At 30.7% G+C, this 18,723-nt stretch overlaps 1 protein-coding gene across 8 annotated transcripts; it reads right to left on the reverse strand.

Moving 5' to 3' along the window:
* Positions 1 to 9,180: 9,180 nt before the first annotated feature.
* LOC140964293 (katanin p80 WD40 repeat-containing subunit B1 homolog KTN80.1-like) lies at positions 9,181 to 18,042 on the reverse strand. Of its 8 annotated transcripts, none has more exons than XM_073423939.1 (17): positions 17,763 to 18,042; positions 17,037 to 17,167; positions 16,082 to 16,199; positions 15,662 to 15,888; positions 15,471 to 15,573; positions 15,314 to 15,384; positions 14,702 to 14,776; positions 14,467 to 14,616; positions 14,188 to 14,356; positions 13,572 to 14,090; positions 12,807 to 12,934; positions 12,106 to 12,231; positions 11,406 to 11,480; positions 11,201 to 11,313; positions 10,415 to 10,511; positions 10,253 to 10,321; positions 9,181 to 9,645 (listed from the first exon to the last, which is right to left on the reverse strand). In XM_073423939.1, exons 1-17 carry the CDS (start codon positions 17,785 to 17,787, stop codon positions 9,568 to 9,570), a joined length of 2,274 nt encoding a protein of 757 aa, XP_073280040.1. In that variant the 5' UTR covers positions 17,788 to 18,042; the 3' UTR covers positions 9,181 to 9,567. The 8 variants fall into 8 exon arrangements, with proteins under 8 accessions (XP_073280040.1, XP_073280041.1, XP_073280037.1 ...); XM_073423940.1 differs by having other exon boundaries at positions 13,578 to 14,096; XM_073423936.1 differs by having other exon boundaries at positions 13,572 to 14,096.
* Between the last annotated feature and the right edge of the window lie 681 nt (positions 18,043 to 18,723).

Raw genomic sequence — 18,723 nt, forward strand, 5'->3', positions numbered from 1 at the left:
ACCAAACGAAAAAGGCGAAACAGCAATCAAACACAAAAAAGTATCATATCAAGTCGATTCGATCAAACCGCGACTAAAAGAATTCAAGCAGAAATCAAGATGTATCACAAGTTTAAAGAACACAGAAAAAACACATATCACTAGCATATACGAAAATTCACTGATTTTCTTATATCAGAAAAAAAATTATTTACGAGTCAATTGAAAAAAACTATTTCCTTGAAATTTATTTTTATGGAGAATCCAGCTCTTTTCCATCCATTTACGACTTCTCCAACCTTCAAGGCCACGTAAATCATTGCTCCACAGGTCACCATGTTCTTCAACCCTATCAAGGTCTTCAACACTGCATCTCCAAATCCAACACCATTTTTCTTGTGGCCTTCACAGTGCACCAGATTTTCTTGAACCGGCTCCAAATCTTCAGCATTCACGATTTCACTTTCAGTATCCATCATATAACCATTTTCTTCACAGTAATTTTGCATCATTTTCACAACCTTGTTATAAGAATATAACGGGATGTGAATCTTGATTATTTTTTCTTCTTCGTTCATGGCAAAAAAAGTGGAATGATTTTTGGAGAGAATTTTGAGAAAGAGAATGTGGAAAATCGAAATTCAGTTGAAAGAGGATCGGGTTATTTTGGCAAGTGAAGATCAAATGCCGGAGGGAAGATCTAAAGCTCGCCTACGTAATTAATGGATTTATTTCTTTTTAATGTTTATTTATTTATTTTTTAGAGTTTTGATAAGTAACACGAGTTATTTTAAAATGCAATCGGTTTTAACTATAATATCTTCTGTTTGTATTTTTTAAATTTTGTAATTAGTTTATTCTATCATCGAATTTTTTATATAACCTTAAACATTTAATTTTTGTAAGGTATGCAGTTTATTTATTATCATAAAATGTCAAAATAAATCAAATTAATTGTTCAAAATTATAATATACTTGTTATGTCTCAACTTAAAACCCGACGGAACCGAATTTAAATCCAGCTCATTTAACTAGATTTTGAAAATATATTATATTATGCTAAATATATTGAAGGAAAATATAATTTCCATATTAAATTTATTTCTCAAGATATATTCTTCTTTGTTGATATGATATTTAATGTTTAATTATAATTTTGTCTTTCTAGATAATTATGTTAAGATTTTATTGTGATATAATTTCTTCCTTAAATTTAATTTTCTATTAATAAGATTATGTGGAATATTGTGTTTTACCTTTCTAGAGATTATATTTATGATAAAGATCTTCTAGATATAATATTTATTATAATGATTTAATGAGATATGGTATTAAGGTTTATAAAAGTCTATATATATAAATAAGATATTAAGGACATCATTGAACTTCTTCCCTCTTGATCATACACATATACATGCACTTGTGCACGTCGTGGGATGTCAAAGAAATAATTCTTCAAAGGCCTTGCTGATTTGATAAAAATATAATAATGATATTAACAACTAAAATTGACACGTGAATTTTTTTTCGAATTTTTTTCAATAGATATTGGACAAATTGCTTTGATTAATAGAAATTTTTCTCGTACTTGTATCACAATGAAATCATCATAATATTTAGGAGTTACCAAAAAAATTAAATTTTGGTATTCGAAAACTCGAACAATTTCTATTTTTTGCGTTGATTAACCCAGTGTTGCGAAATAAACTTATTTGTTTAATTAAATTACAATAAAGTCATTGAGTTTGGAAAACTACTATTCTTTTAGCATGAAAATATAATAAAATCATAATGTACGTGACAACTCTTCCAATACAAAATCTGGCTTTCCAGCACCAATTTGAATTCTAGTTTTTAAAATCTACATTTAATTACTTTGTTGATTTATCCCAAAAATTACTAAATTAGAGTACACATTCAATTTTGACTTACACCATATGTTTTCATGTTACACACATTAATAAATGAGTACACACATTAAAAATTTTTAAAATTACACTAATTCAAATATTTTAACATAATTATTATTTATTTTCAAGTATAAATCATTGTTTTGTTTATTTTTTGGTTTGACATATTCTCAAAAACAAAATTGATATATTTTTATACAAAAATTCATTCAAAATGAATGAAATTATTTTAAGTTTTATTATTTATTAAAATTGAAAATTATTTTTACGTATTTTAAAAAATATTAATTAATTAAATTATAATAAATTTAGTATTAACTTATTTATTGTTTTTCGTAAATTAAATCAATAAGTAAAAAATATCATATTGAGTAATAAAAATATTTGAAATAAATGAAAGTTATTCAAAATTCAACTTTTTAGTAAAAAAAAATTAAAAATCACAATCACAAAATATAAAATCAGTAATATTCTATGAAAAAAATTGCAAATGTCAATAAAATTTTATAAAATTACACTAATTCAAATATTTTAACATAATTATTATTTATTTTCAAGTACAAGTCAATGTCTTGTTTATTTTTTGGTTAATTTGACATATTGTCAAAAACAAAATTGATATATTTTTATACAAAAATTTATTCAAAATGAATGAAATTATTTTAAGTTTGATTGTTTATTAAAATTGAAAATTATTTTTATGTATTTTAAAAAATATTAATTAATTAAATTATAATAAATTTAGTATTAACTTATTTATTATTTTTCGTATATTAAATCAATAAGTAAAAAATATCATATTGAGTGATAAAATTAAATATTTGAAACAAATGAAAGTTATTCAAAATTCAACTTTTTAGTAAAAAAAATTAAAAATCACAATAACAAAATACAAAATCAGTAGTATTCTGTGAAAAAAATTACAAATGTCAATAAAAATTATGCAAAATTAATCTATAAGATTCCGTGAAAATTGTTAGAGACATGTGAGATTCTAAAAAAATCAATAAAAAAATATCAATTCCACAAAAATATGTCGTAAATTACAAAATCAATATGATTCTATGAAAAAATTACAAATATAAATAAAAATTATGCAAAACAAATCTACAAAATTACGTGAAAAGAGTTAGAAATAAGTTAAATTCCACAAAAGTAAATAAAAATTAAAATTCTATTATTTAAAAAATACAGAAAATCTCTGCACAAATACAGCCCGTAAAATCTTTCCTTACTTCGTATATGTATATGTATATTTTAAATTGCTACACCGAGTCCATGTAGAGGTTTCAAGCCACTGAATTGACAAGTAACTTAGTCAATTCCAGGCCTTTTAGAGAGTGACAAAGGATGAAAATTGAAAGCTTTAAAAATGCATGTAGATTTTTTTTCTTCTTCGGCATCTAGTTGTCATTTCGTCCAAGATCTATGTTTTCAGATCATCCAGTCTAGAACGTTACTTTTCTTCTGTAATTTTTTTTATATGATTAAATAACTAAAATTTTAACAGCATAAGGAAACAAGGATGGCAAAAAAAAATAAAAAAAATCAAGCACTTGCGTCACCTCGAAAAACAGACGGCAAAAAAATAAACAATTTGTTTTTTCTAATTTTAAATTAAGTAAACACCAAAACCATTTAATCAAACAAGAAATGATCATAGATTCCAAATTTGCGGACGATTATCGGAGTCTTTCCGCCCCGCCTGAGAAAGAAAGAATACTGCAGTTGAATGAAAATAAAAGCAATTCATCCACCGAAAACAAAAAACAAGAAAAACTTCAAAACACTGCTTACTCCGAAACACCAAACGAAAAAGGCGAAACAGCAATCAAACACAAAAAAGTATCATATCAAGTCGATTCGATCAAACCGCGACTAAAAGAATTCAAGCAGAAATCAAGATGTATCACAAGTTTAAAGAACACAGAAAAAACACATATCACTAGCATATACGAAAATTCACTGATTTTCTTATATCAGAAAAAAAATTATTTACGAGTCAATTGAAAAAAACTATTTCCTTGAAATTTATTTTTATGGAGAATCCAGCTCTTTTCCATCCATTTACGACTTCTCCAACCTTCAAGGCCACGTAAATCATTGCTCCACAGGTCACCATGTTCTTCAACCCTATCAAGGTCTTCAACACTGCATCTCCAAATCCAACACCATTTTTCTTGTGGCCTTCACAGTGCACCAGATTTTCTTGAACCGGCTCCAAATCTTCAGCATTCACGATTTCACTTTCAGTATCCATCATATAACCATTTTCTTCACAGTAATTTTGCATCATTTTCACAACCTTGTTATAAGAATATAACGGGATGTGAATCTTGATTATTTTTTCTTCTTCGTTCATGGCAAAAAAAGTGGAATGATTTTTGGAGAGAATTTTGAGAAAGAGAATGTGGAAAATCGAAATTCAGTTGAAAGAGGATCGGGTTATTTTGGCAAGTGAAGATCAAATGCCGGAGGGAAGATCTAAAGCTCGCCTACGTAATTAATGGATTTATTTCTTTTTAATGTTTATTTATTTATTTTTTAGAGTTTTGATAAGTAACACGAGTTATTTTAAAATGCAATCGGTTTTAACTATAATATCTTCTGTTTGTATTTTTTAAATTTTGTAATTAGTTTATTCTATCATCGAATTTTTTATATAACCTTAAACATTTAATTTTTGTAAGGTATGCAGTTTATTTATTATCATAAAATGTCAAAATAAATCAAATTAATTGTTCAAAATTATAATATACTTGTTATGTCTCAACTTAAAACCCGACGGAACCGAATTTAAATCCAGCTCATTTAACTAGATTTTGAAAATATATTATATTATGCTAAATATATTGAAGGAAAATATAATTTCCATATTAAATTTATTTCTCAAGATATATTCTTCTTTGTTGATATGATATTTAATGTTTAATTATAATTTTGTCTTTCTAGATAATTATGTTAAGATTTTATTGTGATATAATTTCTTCCTTAAATTTAATTTTCTATTAATAAGATTATGTGGAATATTGTGTTTTACCTTTCTAGAGATTATATTTATGATAAAGATCTTCTAGATATAATATTTATTATAATGATTTAATGAGATATGGTATTAAGGTTTATAAAAGTCTATATATATAAATAAGATATTAAGGACATCATTGAACTTCTTCCCTCTTGATCATACACATATACATGCACTTGTGCACGTCGTGGGATGTCAAAGAAATAATTCTTCAAAGGCCTTGCTGATTTGATAAAAATATAATAATGATATTAACAACTAAAATTGACACGTGAATTTTTTTTCGAATTTTTTTCAATAGATATTGGACAAATTGCTTTGATTAATAGAAATTTTTCTCGTACTTGTATCACAATGAAATCATCATAATATTTAGGAGTTACCAAAAAAATTAAATTTTGGTATTCGAAAACTCGAACAATTTCTATTTTTTGCGTTGATTAACCCAGTGTTGCGAAATAAACTTATTTGTTTAATTAAATTACAATAAAGTCATTGAGTTTGGAAAACTACTATTCTTTTAGCATGAAAATATAATAAAATCATAATGTACGTGACAACTCTTCCAATACAAAATCTGGCTTTCCAGCACCAATTTGAATTCTAGTTTTTAAAATCTACATTTAATTACTTTGTTGATTTATCCCAAAAATTACTAAATTAGAGTACACATTCAATTTTGACTTACACCATATGTTTTCATGTTACACACATTAATAAATGAGTACACACATTAAAAATTTTTAAAATTACACTAATTCAAATATTTTAACATAATTATTATTTATTTTCAAGTATAAATCATTGTTTTGTTTATTTTTTGGTTTGACATATTCTCAAAAACAAAATTGATATATTTTTATACAAAAATTCATTCAAAATGAATGAAATTATTTTAAGTTTTATTATTTATTAAAATTGAAAATTATTTTTACGTATTTTAAAAAATATTAATTAATTAAATTATAATAAATTTAGTATTAACTTATTTATTGTTTTTCGTAAATTAAATCAATAAGTAAAAAATATCATATTGAGTAATAAAAATATTTGAAATAAATGAAAGTTATTCAAAATTCAACTTTTTAGTAAAAAAAAATTAAAAATCACAATCACAAAATATAAAATCAGTAATATTCTATGAAAAAAATTGCAAATGTCAATAAAATTTTATAAAATTACACTAATTCAAATATTTTAACATAATTATTATTTATTTTCAAGTACAAGTCAATGTCTTGTTTATTTTTTGGTTAATTTGACATATTGTCAAAAACAAAATTGATATATTTTTATACAAAAATTTATTCAAAATGAATGAAATTATTTTAAGTTTGATTGTTTATTAAAATTGAAAATTATTTTTATGTATTTTAAAAAATATTAATTAATTAAATTATAATAAATTTAGTATTAACTTATTTATTATTTTTCGTATATTAAATCAATAAGTAAAAAATATCATATTGAGTGATAAAATTAAATATTTGAAACAAATGAAAGTTATTCAAAATTCAACTTTTTAGTAAAAAAAATTAAAAATCACAATAACAAAATACAAAATCAGTAGTATTCTGTGAAAAAAATTACAAATGTCAATAAAAATTATGCAAAATTAATCTATAAGATTCCGTGAAAATTGTTAGAGACATGTGAGATTCTAAAAAAATCAATAAAAAAATATCAATTCCACAAAAATATGTCGTAAATTACAAAATCAATATGATTCTATGAAAAAATTACAAATATAAATAAAAATTATGCAAAACAAATCTACAAAATTACGTGAAAAGAGTTAGAAATAAGTTAAATTCCACAAAAGTAAATAAAAATTAAAATTCTATTATTTAAAAAATACAGAAAATCTCTGCACAAATACAGCCCGTAAAATCTTTCCTTACTTCGTATATGTATATGTATATTTTAAATTGCTACACCGAGTCCATGTAGAGGTTTCAAGCCACTGAATTGACAAGTAACTTAGTCAATTCCAGGCCTTTTAGAGAGTGACAAAGGATGAAAATTGAAAGCTTTAAAAATGCATGTAGATTTTTTTTCTTCTTCGGCATCTAGTTGTCATTTCGTCCAAGATCTATGTTTTCAGATCATCCAGTCTAGAACGTTACTTTTCTTCTGTAATTTTTTTTATATGATTAAATAACTAAAATTTTAACAGCATAAGGAAACAAGGATGGCAAAAAAAAATAAAAAAAATCAAGCACTTGCGTCACCTCGAAAAACAGACGGCAAAAAAATAAACAATTTGTTTTTTCTAATTTTAAATTAAGTAAACACCAAAACCATTTAATCAAACAAGAAATGATCATAGATTCCAAATTTGCGGACGATTATCGGAGTCTTTCCGCCCCGCCTGAGAAAGAAAGAATACTGCAGTTGAATGAAAATAAAAGCAATTCATCCACCGAAAACAAAAAACAAGAAAAACTTCAAAACACTGCTTACTCCGAAACACCAAACGAAAAAGGCGAAACAGCAATCAAACACAAAAAAGTATCATATCAAGTCGATTCGATCAAACCGCGACTAAAAGAATTCAAGCAGAAATCAAGATGTATCACAAGTTTAAAGAACACAGAAAAAACACATATCACTAGCATATACGAAAATTCACTGATTTTCTTATATCAGAAAAAAAATTATTTACGAGTCAATTGAAAAAAACTATTTCCTTGAAATTTATTTTTATGGAGAATCCAGCTCTTTTCCATCCATTTACGACTTCTCCAACCTTCAAGGCCACGTAAATCATTGCTCCACAGGTCACCATGTTCTTCAACCCTATCAAGGTCTTCAACACTGCATCTCCAAATCCAACACCATTTTTCTTGTGGCCTTCACAGTGCACCAGATTTTCTTGAACCGGCTCCAAATCTTCAGCATTCACGATTTCACTTTCAGTATCCATCATATAACCATTTTCTTCACAGTAATTTTGCATCATTTTCACAACCTTGTTATAAGAATATAACGGGATGTGAATCTTGATTATTTTTTCTTCTTCGTTCATGGCAAAAAAAGTGGAATGATTTTTGGAGAGAATTTTGAGAAAGAGAATGTGGAAAATCGAAATTCAGTTGAAAGAGGATCGGGTTATTTTGGCAAGTGAAGATCAAATGCCGGAGGGAAGATCTAAAGCTCGCCTACGTAATTAATGGATTTATTTCTTTTTAATGTTTATTTATTTATTTTTTAGAGTTTTGATAAGTAACACGAGTTATTTTAAAATGCAATCGGTTTTAACTATAATATCTTCTGTTTGTATTTTTTAAATTTTGTAATTAGTTTATTCTATCATCGAATTTTTTATATAACCTTAAACATTTAATTTTTGTAAGGTATGCAGTTTATTTATTATCATAAAATGTCAAAATAAATCAAATTAATTGTTCAAAATTATAATATACTTGTTATGTCTCAACTTAAAACCCGACGGAACCGAATTTAAATCCAGCTCATTTAACTAGATTTTGAAAATATATTATATTATGCTAAATATATTGAAGGAAAATATAATTTCCATATTAAATTTATTTCTCAAGATATATTCTTCTTTGTTGATATGATATTTAATGTTTAATTATAATTTTGTCTTTCTAGATAATTATGTTAAGATTTTATTGTGATATAATTTCTTCCTTAAATTTAATTTTCTATTAATAAGATTATGTGGAATATTGTGTTTTACCTTTCTAGAGATTATATTTATGATAAAGATCTTCTAGATATAATATTTATTATAATGATTTAATGAGATATGGTATTAAGGTTTATAAAAGTCTATATATATAAATAAGATATTAAGGACATCATTGAACTTCTTCCCTCTTGATCATACACATATACATGCACTTGTGCACGTCGTGGGATGTCAAAGAAATAATTCTTCAAAGGCCTTGCTGATTTGATAAAAATATAATAATGATATTAACAACTAAAATTGACACGTGAATTTTTTTTCGAATTTTTTTCAATAGATATTGGACAAATTGCTTTGATTAATAGAAATTTTTCTCGTACTTGTATCACAATGAAATCATCATAATATTTAGGAGTTACCAAAAAAATTAAATTTTGGTATTCGAAAACTCGAACAATTTCTATTTTTTGCGTTGATTAACCCAGTGTTGCGAAATAAACTTATTTGTTTAATTAAATTACAATAAAGTCATTGAGTTTGGAAAACTACTATTCTTTTAGCATGAAAATATAATAAAATCATAACGTACGTGACAACTCTTCCAATACAAAATCTGGCTTTCCAGCACCAATTTGAATTCTAGTTTTTAAAACATACATTTAATTACTTTGTTGATTTATCCCAAAAATTACTAAATTAGAGTACACATTCAATTTTGACTTACACCATATGTTTTCATGTTACACATACATGTATACACAGAATTACACCAAATAGGCGTCCAAAAGATCGAATGTCTGCCGTATCAAAAGCTACTGTGCAGTTGGGCAAGAAGCATTGCACTTAGCGTAGCTCTTCAAAACTTTAAACTGCCGGCGAAAAACAGATATCATCGGGACAAAATCGCGTGCATTTTCCATCAGAGAGACAGATTTCTGGCAAGAATTCTTGTTGTTTCATCACATGTAGCCTACGACTGTTGGAGAAGCAATTTAGTCGTTGCATGCATTTCCGACTATTGGAGAACCATATTTAGTTGTTGCGCGCATTTTGCTACAACGCCTCGCCTCCTGCGTGGATAAAGAAGTGTTCAGGAATATATATCAGGTAATTGACACGATATTGATCCAAATTTTGTGTTATGAACATGAGATCTTGACTGGCCTCTCTTCTAGAACAGCAAATCTAGTAGAACATGGCTAGACCCAAGATTTCATACGAAGGGAGGCGATTGATAGTTTTCTGAAATCTAACAGCAAATCTAGAGGGAAAAAAAAAAAAAAAAAAAAAAAANCTTATTTTTAAAATATAATCAAGCATAAATTAATTTCCCGAATTTCACTTTTGAAAAATAATCAAAAGACATTTTAAAAAATACCGGAAACATAACCCGTCGTTTAACTTCTACTTTAAAAAAACAACTGAATTTTTTTCTGATGAAGGAAAGTTGGATCTGCCTGTAGGAAATCCTAATCATGTATACCCTGTTTCTTTTCGTTTGGTAAACGTTAATTTTGAATACTGCATAGCTGGAGTGGAGTAAATGGTAATACTGAGAACCTAACACAGGTTGTCCTAGAAATGGAGAAATTAGTCGAATGCACTTTGAGAAATAGTTTGCTCCAAAAATACACTACTACTTATTGATCTATTTTGAATTCAAGAAAAGATATTTACTTCACAAGTTCTGGAAGAATTGTCTGTATGTCTTGCAGATGGGCAAAGCACCTTTTGCAACATTGAAGTCTGCCAGAGAAAATTCATCAAGTAAGAATGTGATGCAGTAAGATCCTTCTGGCAACACCACCGATATGCTAGAAGGGAAATCAGCTACATTACCTCTCTTCTGCGTGAAGATCTACTCCAACGGCTGGAGGTGCCGAAACTGTCGAACGAATCATTGTACCAAAGACCGATACTAACTTTAGAAGAATCTCTAACGAAACGTTAGAGTGTCTGCAGATGAAATTCGATCGGACAATACAAAATCGTGAGAACATGCTACATGGCATATCAGTTTAATCTACAATGAAAACTGCAGAATTCAAAATCAGATAGAAAGAGAGCGGGCAAACAGAAAAAGGATGTTTCATCTTCCATTGCCAGGCAAAAACAGTTTTCATAATCGGCAGTGATGATAAGATGAACAGAGATCTGAATTCAAACTGGTTCGCGGTAAAATAGCGACAAATTCATCCCACAATCATGATAGTTAAGACAGTTAAATTAGAAGGCCAGTAGTGGGTTATTGTTCAAAAAGTCCCATTTTTTATTCAACTTAGAGAATGGTTTCACTAGGGTTTGAAAAATGACAAGGTCAACTTAAAGGTAAAAGACACAATGAACAAGCCTCCATCAGTCGTGAAACATGGATACCATATTTCTGTTTTATTCAAAGTAACAATAATTATTACTGATATTATTAGAACATAACATATAAAAAAAATTAAAGAAGAAGGCATTAAATGCCAACTAGCATCCATGAAAGCTTTCTGATCAACCTATAAAAGTAGCTAATAGGGTGAAAGATCAAGCAAGCTCAACTCAAGCTAGTTCAACTCATCACACAGCTATAGATCCATGTCCTTAGAACTGCTCATATGCAAAGTTTGATGAGTTAATTACCTATCTACTTTGCTTTCCAATAATCCCAAAAGCATTGGAAGCAAACAAGAAAATAAGTCCAATGTAATAATCTCTGTTCTTTCAAGGAAAACACCAACTACATCTGCCTGTACCTGCACCAGCAAAGTACCTTAAGAAAACACCGTGCATGGAATTGTTAATAGGGTAAAATAATAAAAAAAAAATTACTGCAAGAAATACCCACAGAATGGTCTGGAAATTTTGTCACGGCATTTATGGCACCCTTCACATCATTCCTCTCCCAAAAATGTCGTACCATCTGCATGTAATTGAATTTCCACGTCCGAAAACCCAAACCAAAAAGAACAAGAAGTTTCTAACAATGCATTGATAACAGGTAACAATCACTAACTGTTTGTTAAGCAGCAATTCCATCTTACCCTTTTGTGGTAGTATATGTGGCACAACCATTGAGCATGGCCCTAAAGAATTATAAGATTTAAAATTTTAAGTTGCATCATTACTATTGACTATAATTTTTTATGTAAGGCAAGTGTTAAGTATGACCATCAGACTTAAAATTATGTGTTCAACTCCTATGATTCACTAGTTGATGCGATTATCGAGAGAAGCAACAATTGTGGGTGTATCAATCTAAACATGGTGTTTGAGCTATTGGATAATTCAAAAACTTTATAATGCACCATCAGCATCAGCCGTAACTTGTGATAAAATTAGTTAGACATACATCGATATTTAGCAGACATCAGATATTGCCAGATAAATTTGTACCTTAAGTAAAATGATCTTTAATGCTATAGAACATTTTGGTATTGGTAAATTGTTAAAGCTCATATTGTGCAGCAGAAATTTTTAACACGTGTCAAGTACTTACAGACACAAAAATTCATTGCACTTATTTTAAACAATCTCCTTTCGTTTACCTGTAACTTACTTAGTCGAGATCGAAAGGAACTCAGCAGGGAATCATGATTCTGCATCAGATTTTCTATAACACTAACATCGCTCACGGTAGGCTCCTCCCTTGTAATAACTTTCAGGTCTGTATTCTGAAAAACAGTACAATAACACCATTTATATTTCATTAGAAGATGATGCATTTAGAGGTAGGGACAGAAAGGTGGAGCATAAAGTGTAAAAGACCAGTATGTCTCACAAAGTAACTTGCTCAATTATTGAAGATTCAACTTACAAGAAAAGGCAACATCAATCTTGAAATCAGAACAATAAGATGGAAGGTGGAAAATTAAAGGAGATCATGGCCATTGACAGGAGAAAAAAAACCAATAATTAGTGATTCACATTACTCATTTCAATAGGACTTGTCTACTGGCAAAAAAAATTTGCTGGTTTAGGAAATGAAACAATATCTGGAAGTCTCAGAAATAGAACACCAATACTTGACGAGGACAAGGGAACTACAATAGAAAAGAAACCATGTAGCAAAGATGGCCCCCAGCAAAGTCAACAAGCAACACCGCTATTTCATCCTATCAAATGGGCTAAAATTCTATGGCTTCAAATTATCTAGAAAGATCTGGTAGCTCACTTGAAAATTGACTGAAGATTTCTAGGCTCCCACCAAGACAGATAAATTATTAGATTAAAAGGAAAATGTTTCTACCTGAGAGGAAGGTGTTTCCACAGCATCGGTGGTCACACCAGAAGCTTTATTGGGCACGCAAATTTCATCATCACAATTTTCCTTTTTTTCAAACCTCTCTACCAAACTACGAGTCCTTCCATGTACAACTGCCAATGCCAGAATCAAGCACAAGACCAATTAAAACTTTATTTAGTCAAACAGTTATCGCTGACTAATAATCATATTAAACAACCACCCCCCATCAACAAATTTGACGGGGTTCACCGTTTTACTGCTATTTGGTGTATGAACACCTGAGACAACAACTGAAACAATAAAACATTTTGGGAAGATCAGAAAAGCAAAGCTTTGACCACATTCTATAACGCAGGTAAAAAACAATCAGCATAACCAAAAATGTATATACATACTACAGTTACCAAAACAGCACTAGAAAACGAATTCCACGACATTGGAAAATTGCATATATGTGCTAAGCTTGTCAGCCGACAACTACTTGAAAACAACATAGCTTTAAATTTAACGATTTAGATTTTGCTGAGGTACAGAAGGAAGGCAGCAAGTCTAGTTTCAGAATCAAGCTGTGAAAATTGATAACACGTGAGAACTCGAAACAGAATCAGCTTCTAAATAAAATCAGAATTTCCCAAAGCACCAACAAATCTTAAAAACAATAGCCTCTATTCTAGTTGTGCTGCAGTGCATACAACTGGGTGGTTGTTTTCTATTTCGTAGTGTTTCCTCTTGAATGACAAATAGAGATTTTAGGGGGAGAAAATAAACAACTACCCGTGCTTAATGTAGTTGCCGGTGATGAAGTTCTGTCAAACTTTTCCACAACAGTCTTGATGCTTGATTGTGTCCCCTCGGATGAATCCTTAGCATTTTCATCAGTCACGAGTCTAGAGCGGACATTTGTTTCCCTCTTAGTGCCAAACGGATTTTTCACATTGTCGGACGGAACGGAGTCGAGGGACACCGACAGTCTTTCCACATCAAATCTACAGTTGGATAGCCTCCGCGTATGAGGAGGCTTAGCAGAAACAACGCTACTTGCTTTAATAGAAGCAATATTTTCCTTCCTAGACCCAACTGAATCTTTTCCATCGGAAGCATCACGAGGTACAATGCTAGGCATAACAAGAGACCTATTAGTGGCTGGTGTATTATTTTTTGCTGGCAAGCTAATAGCAGGAGCCCGCTTTTGAATTCCAACAGCACTCGTTTCCTTTGGTTCCGACGGGGTTACACCCTTAGGGGCATCAAGGGAAGCAGGTGCCTTTGAAATGATGGGATTCGCTCCTGAAACTTCAAATGGTCTAAAATTATTCTAATTGTTCAGAAATATCACACTTCCATAACATTGAGAGGGAAGTAGAGAAAAGCACAATAAACATACGGTCCACATATATTGTTTTGATTTCCTTTGCATCACTCTCGGGTGTTGTAGAGCGCATATTTGGCTTGGGCTTTAGATGACTTTCTTCTTTTTTCACCTGATCTCCAGGTTTCTGCTCCGACTGGTTATGTTGCTCATGTGCCACCCTTGTGCCATATGGCTCTATAAGCTAACATATAAACAATACTTGACCAAGGGAACAAAGTATGCAAGTGGAATTATTTAAAGTGAAAAACAAACGGAAGTGATTGATGACCGGACGTGGCAAAAAGAACAGACCAATACCGAAATATCTGCCACCCAAACTGCGACTGAGTTTTCATAATATGCTCCACCCAAAAGTTTTCCATCATGAATGCAAAGATCACCAACTGTAGACCACCCCATATCAACAGAATCATGGCATATTACAGGTTCCCATGAATAAACCTACATTTGAAGTTTTAAATGGACAACATTAAAAAATGTTCCTCTTTTAAAGTGATAAACGTAATTCAAAATTCCAAAACCATACCTTCAAACTATCATCAAATCCGCAAAACACACTTTTTCCATCAGGATGGAAGGTTAGTGCTCGTACTCCTGCAGCCTAAAGGATGAGACAACCAAATTGATTCAAGCATACGTCTTGAGAAGTCTAACCAAATAAGCCAAAAAAAGGATAACATACATAATACAAAAATAGGGATGGAAAGGGTGGCAGACATGCAAAAGCAGCTAATTTAATTATTTTAGGTTTGGATTTATTTCCAAATGGCAAATACTTTTGGTAAATCTAGTAAAAGTGTTGGATCTTGAGTGCCGAAGAGCGAGTGAACTGGGAGATCCCAAAACTATCATAAAATACAACAAAAAAAAATTATATTATTGAAATAAGCAAGATAGTAGAACAGTAAAAAATATCACATTCTTCAAAGATTTTCGAGAGAGAATAGATGAAGCGTGCCTGGTCATTAATTATCATGACATAGGAGACTATATCGGAAATATTAAAAAGAAAAACATAAATATATATTTTGCTATTCGAATCATTGAATAATCAGCACGCTACATTTCAACGTAAAATACCCAACTGCGAAGAAATATCGAATTTGGGCATAGAGTTTTAATGGGCAAGTTTAAACACCTGACGTCTGGCAGATCCTATCATCTCAAATGTCTCCAAATCCCAAAATTTCACGGTTTTGTCAGCTGAACCTGGAACAAAAATTAAAAACCAATCCGATCAGCATACCACGAGCACAGAAAATCAGAACACGAGTAAACCCATTTTACAAACTCACCAGTCGCTAAAAGGAACTCAAGTGGATGAAACTCTATGGACCGAACGTGTCCTTCATGAAACTTGAAATCATTCAAAAGCTTTCCGGCTGTCAGGTCCCAAACCTGTGCAACAAATATGCAGTTCATGGCCAAATAAAATACACAAGAGCCAATTACAAATTAATACTTTTTAAAAATGTCACAGCAATACCTTTACAACATTATCGAATCCACCTGAAACTACCCACCGGCCATCAGGTGTGAATCTTATTGTGCTGATTCCTCGAGTATGACCTTTATGTGTGTGGATGCATCCTTTCTTTCTAATATCCCATATCTTTAGATTGGTGTCCATAGAACCAGATGCAAAAAACTCACCAAATGGATGAAATTCGACAGCGGTGCAATAGGATCTGTGTCCAGTGAGAGTGCGGACCACTACAATTCGAGAACATTAATAAGGTCAGAGAAAAGTCTCCCGAGCATGATAAAAATATTCGATTAATTGCAATTTGCTTGCAGTTTGACAAAATAAATAACAAGATCGGATTTTGGACTAATTTAAATCCATTATCATTACTGAAATTCAAATCAGTATAGCATAAATCACGATGAAAATAAATTAACCAACTCTTTGTTTCTTCCAAATCCCACAACTTTATGGCACCAGAAGAAGATCCGGCTACTACTATAATTTCTGCTGAATCAAAAGCCACAGACTCAACTGGACTAGTGTGACCACATAGGCTCTGCATAATAACCAGAAGTTCGTCATCCTTTGCCAGTATATGGTGACAACAACTATTCAAAGTATAAGAACAGAAGCAAGTTTCCAAAATTGCAAGAACGAGAAATTAAGAAGACATCTATAACTGGCAGTATCAAAGTTCGAAGCAATCAAAACTAATCCCAGGAAATAACACTATTATACATATAGCAACAAGCAATGATTGGTCGGTCCAACTAAATTGCATGTGCTTTAATTCCAATATCTCCCAGCAAACTTATAGCACACTAACGCAATTAGAAAGCAGGAAATATATCAAGTCGGAACAACCAACAACTTAATGCTGTTCAGATTTTTTACGTCATTAGAAAGATAACAGCAAGTACTATGCTAAAAGGTGTTATCTTAAGCTCACCGGTTGGGGAAAAACAGCACATACCACTGGAGTCCAAATTGCAAAAAATTACATGATGTAAAACAAATCAGCAAATGATATTGGGAAAGTTGAAGCCAGTTTAAACGTAAAAGCTGAAGAAAACTTACGAAGCGCCTGATGTTTAACAGAGCGCCAATCGTGTGATAAATGTTGAAAAAAGGAAACACCAGATGCTTGGGATATTTGTATAGGTTCCATGCATGAATGACGAAGTTCTAATGTACGGTCCAATGGTGATTAATTCCTTTCAATATGATTAAAAATAGTAATAAGACCCCAACATTTGAGAAAAGAACAAATCATCAAATCCATCACGTTAAGGTAAATTGTTCTAATGTGCGTGTACGACGTGTCATCAAACATGCTGTTCAGGGCCAGAGGCAATGTGTGCAAGCCACAGGTTAGATATTATTCTATACTAACCATCAAAGATGTCGGTTTCCCAACGGACCAGAGATTCACTTTCTGATCATCCCCACCGGTAATAAATACTCGGCAATTCTTTTTCCCAAACCTCAAACAATTTACATTCCCTGCATGTGCAACAAATTCCTCTACAGAAGGTTTAGTCAAGAACAAACATTTAAACTTGCAGCAATGCAATGACAAATAATTATAGAAGCATTCAGAAGTAAGTTAAAGGAACTATCATCAATTTGTCGTAAACTGATCCACATAAATCAACCAACAAAAGACAAATTTCGCAAGGACTGAAAATCTCAACACTTGTAGCCGCTCAGGATACTTAACACATCTGAGTAGGAAATCAAAACTTAAATTTTTACTCTCGCTTCAACTCCAATACAATAAGAGCAAGAAACAAATTTTCTGCGAAATCAACTACACCCAATGAACTCAACCACTTCAATCAAGATTTAACTGATCAAGAAAAACAGATAAAGAGAGGCATGCCACAATCTTTTTCCAACAATTTCAACGATTACTCCCCCTTATCCACTTCCCTGAACACAAAGAAAATAAAAGTAAGATTTCAAGAACACCAATTCTGTAGCATCTCAGATCACGCAAATGAAGACAAACCCAAAATAGATTTCTGAGCTGCCCTCTCAAACTCACCGAGATTCAAATTACAAACACACATGGATAAGCAGATACATAAACAGACAGCAGCAGAAATCAATAGGATACGCAATTTATAACCACGCTTCGCCATTATTTAAACTCGTTTCCGTCAATCAGAACTCCGACACGAGGCCTTCCTCCGTGCCCCGGCCAAGAAACGAACTGTAGTTCCCAGTAAGAAAGAGTATAACTATGTAGATACAAGCAACGGTGACTCAAATTCCAGCGAGAAAAAGTTGGGAATAGATTCTCCAAACGAAACCCGGTAAAGAAAATGGAGGAAAAAAAATTCAATGCGGAATTCAACAGGGGATGGGAGAAACTAACGTACAGAAAAAAAAAATTTAATAATAGTAAAGTTAAAAATTCTGTATATATATATATAAATGAAAATGTACACGCAACCACAACCGCAGCACGCAGCACGCAGCCGCGTATAGATTTACTGCCTTTTATTCACTCGGGAGATTCACCGACAAGATTAGCAGATAAACATTTGGGAATTTTAGTTCCCATGTTGTTCATAATAATAACGTTGCTGTACAGGAGACAGCATGGGACTGGATAAACAGAATCTTTATATGCATATATCTGTGGGTTTGAGCTTGGAATTAGTGTCACTATATTTAGATATAATAATTCAAATTATTTAAGTCCCCTTTTCCCGAAATATCTTTTTTTTTTCTTGATAAAACAAAAGCATAATAAATTAATAACTTGGATATTAAAAAAAAATAGGCATATTGGATCTATCAGCAGATGAAATATCAAAAAAGTTGAGTAAAATTACAAGTATTTTGAAACTCTATATTTTTCAAAAATAATCAGACACATTTGTCCCGTTTACATGTGGTTTTATATCTTTTTAAAAAAAAACATGATTTTAAAAAGTCATTTCTTTTATACAAGAAATTGTGTTCTTTTTTTGCGTTTTCATAAAGGGGCCAATATTATAAGGAAAAAATAGAAATAATTTCTTTTTTGTACGATCCTAATTCTGCCTGAGGTCGAGAATTTTCATTTGTAA

Source organism: Primulina huaijiensis, chromosome 18, assembly GCF_012295235.1.
Source record: "Primulina huaijiensis isolate GDHJ02 chromosome 18, ASM1229523v2, whole genome shotgun sequence".
Taxonomy (NCBI): Eukaryota; Viridiplantae; Streptophyta; class Magnoliopsida; order Lamiales; family Gesneriaceae; genus Primulina; species Primulina huaijiensis.

What these genes read in the sequence shown, in the direction of transcription:
- LOC140964293 (XM_073423936.1), bottom strand. Translation starts at nt 17,787, where the DNA reads ATGGCGAAGCGTGGTTATAAATTGC. An exon ending in TGAGTTCCTTTTAGCGACTG is followed by an intron (nt 15,385 to 15,470) that starts GTGAGTTTGTAA and finishes TTTTTGTTCCAG; the next exon opens with GTTCAGCTGACAAAACCGTG. An exon ending in ATTCTTCCAGAACTTGTGAA is followed by an intron (nt 9,646 to 10,252) that starts GTAAATATCTTT and finishes TTATCCACGCAG; the next exon opens with GAGGCGAGGCGTTGTAGCAA.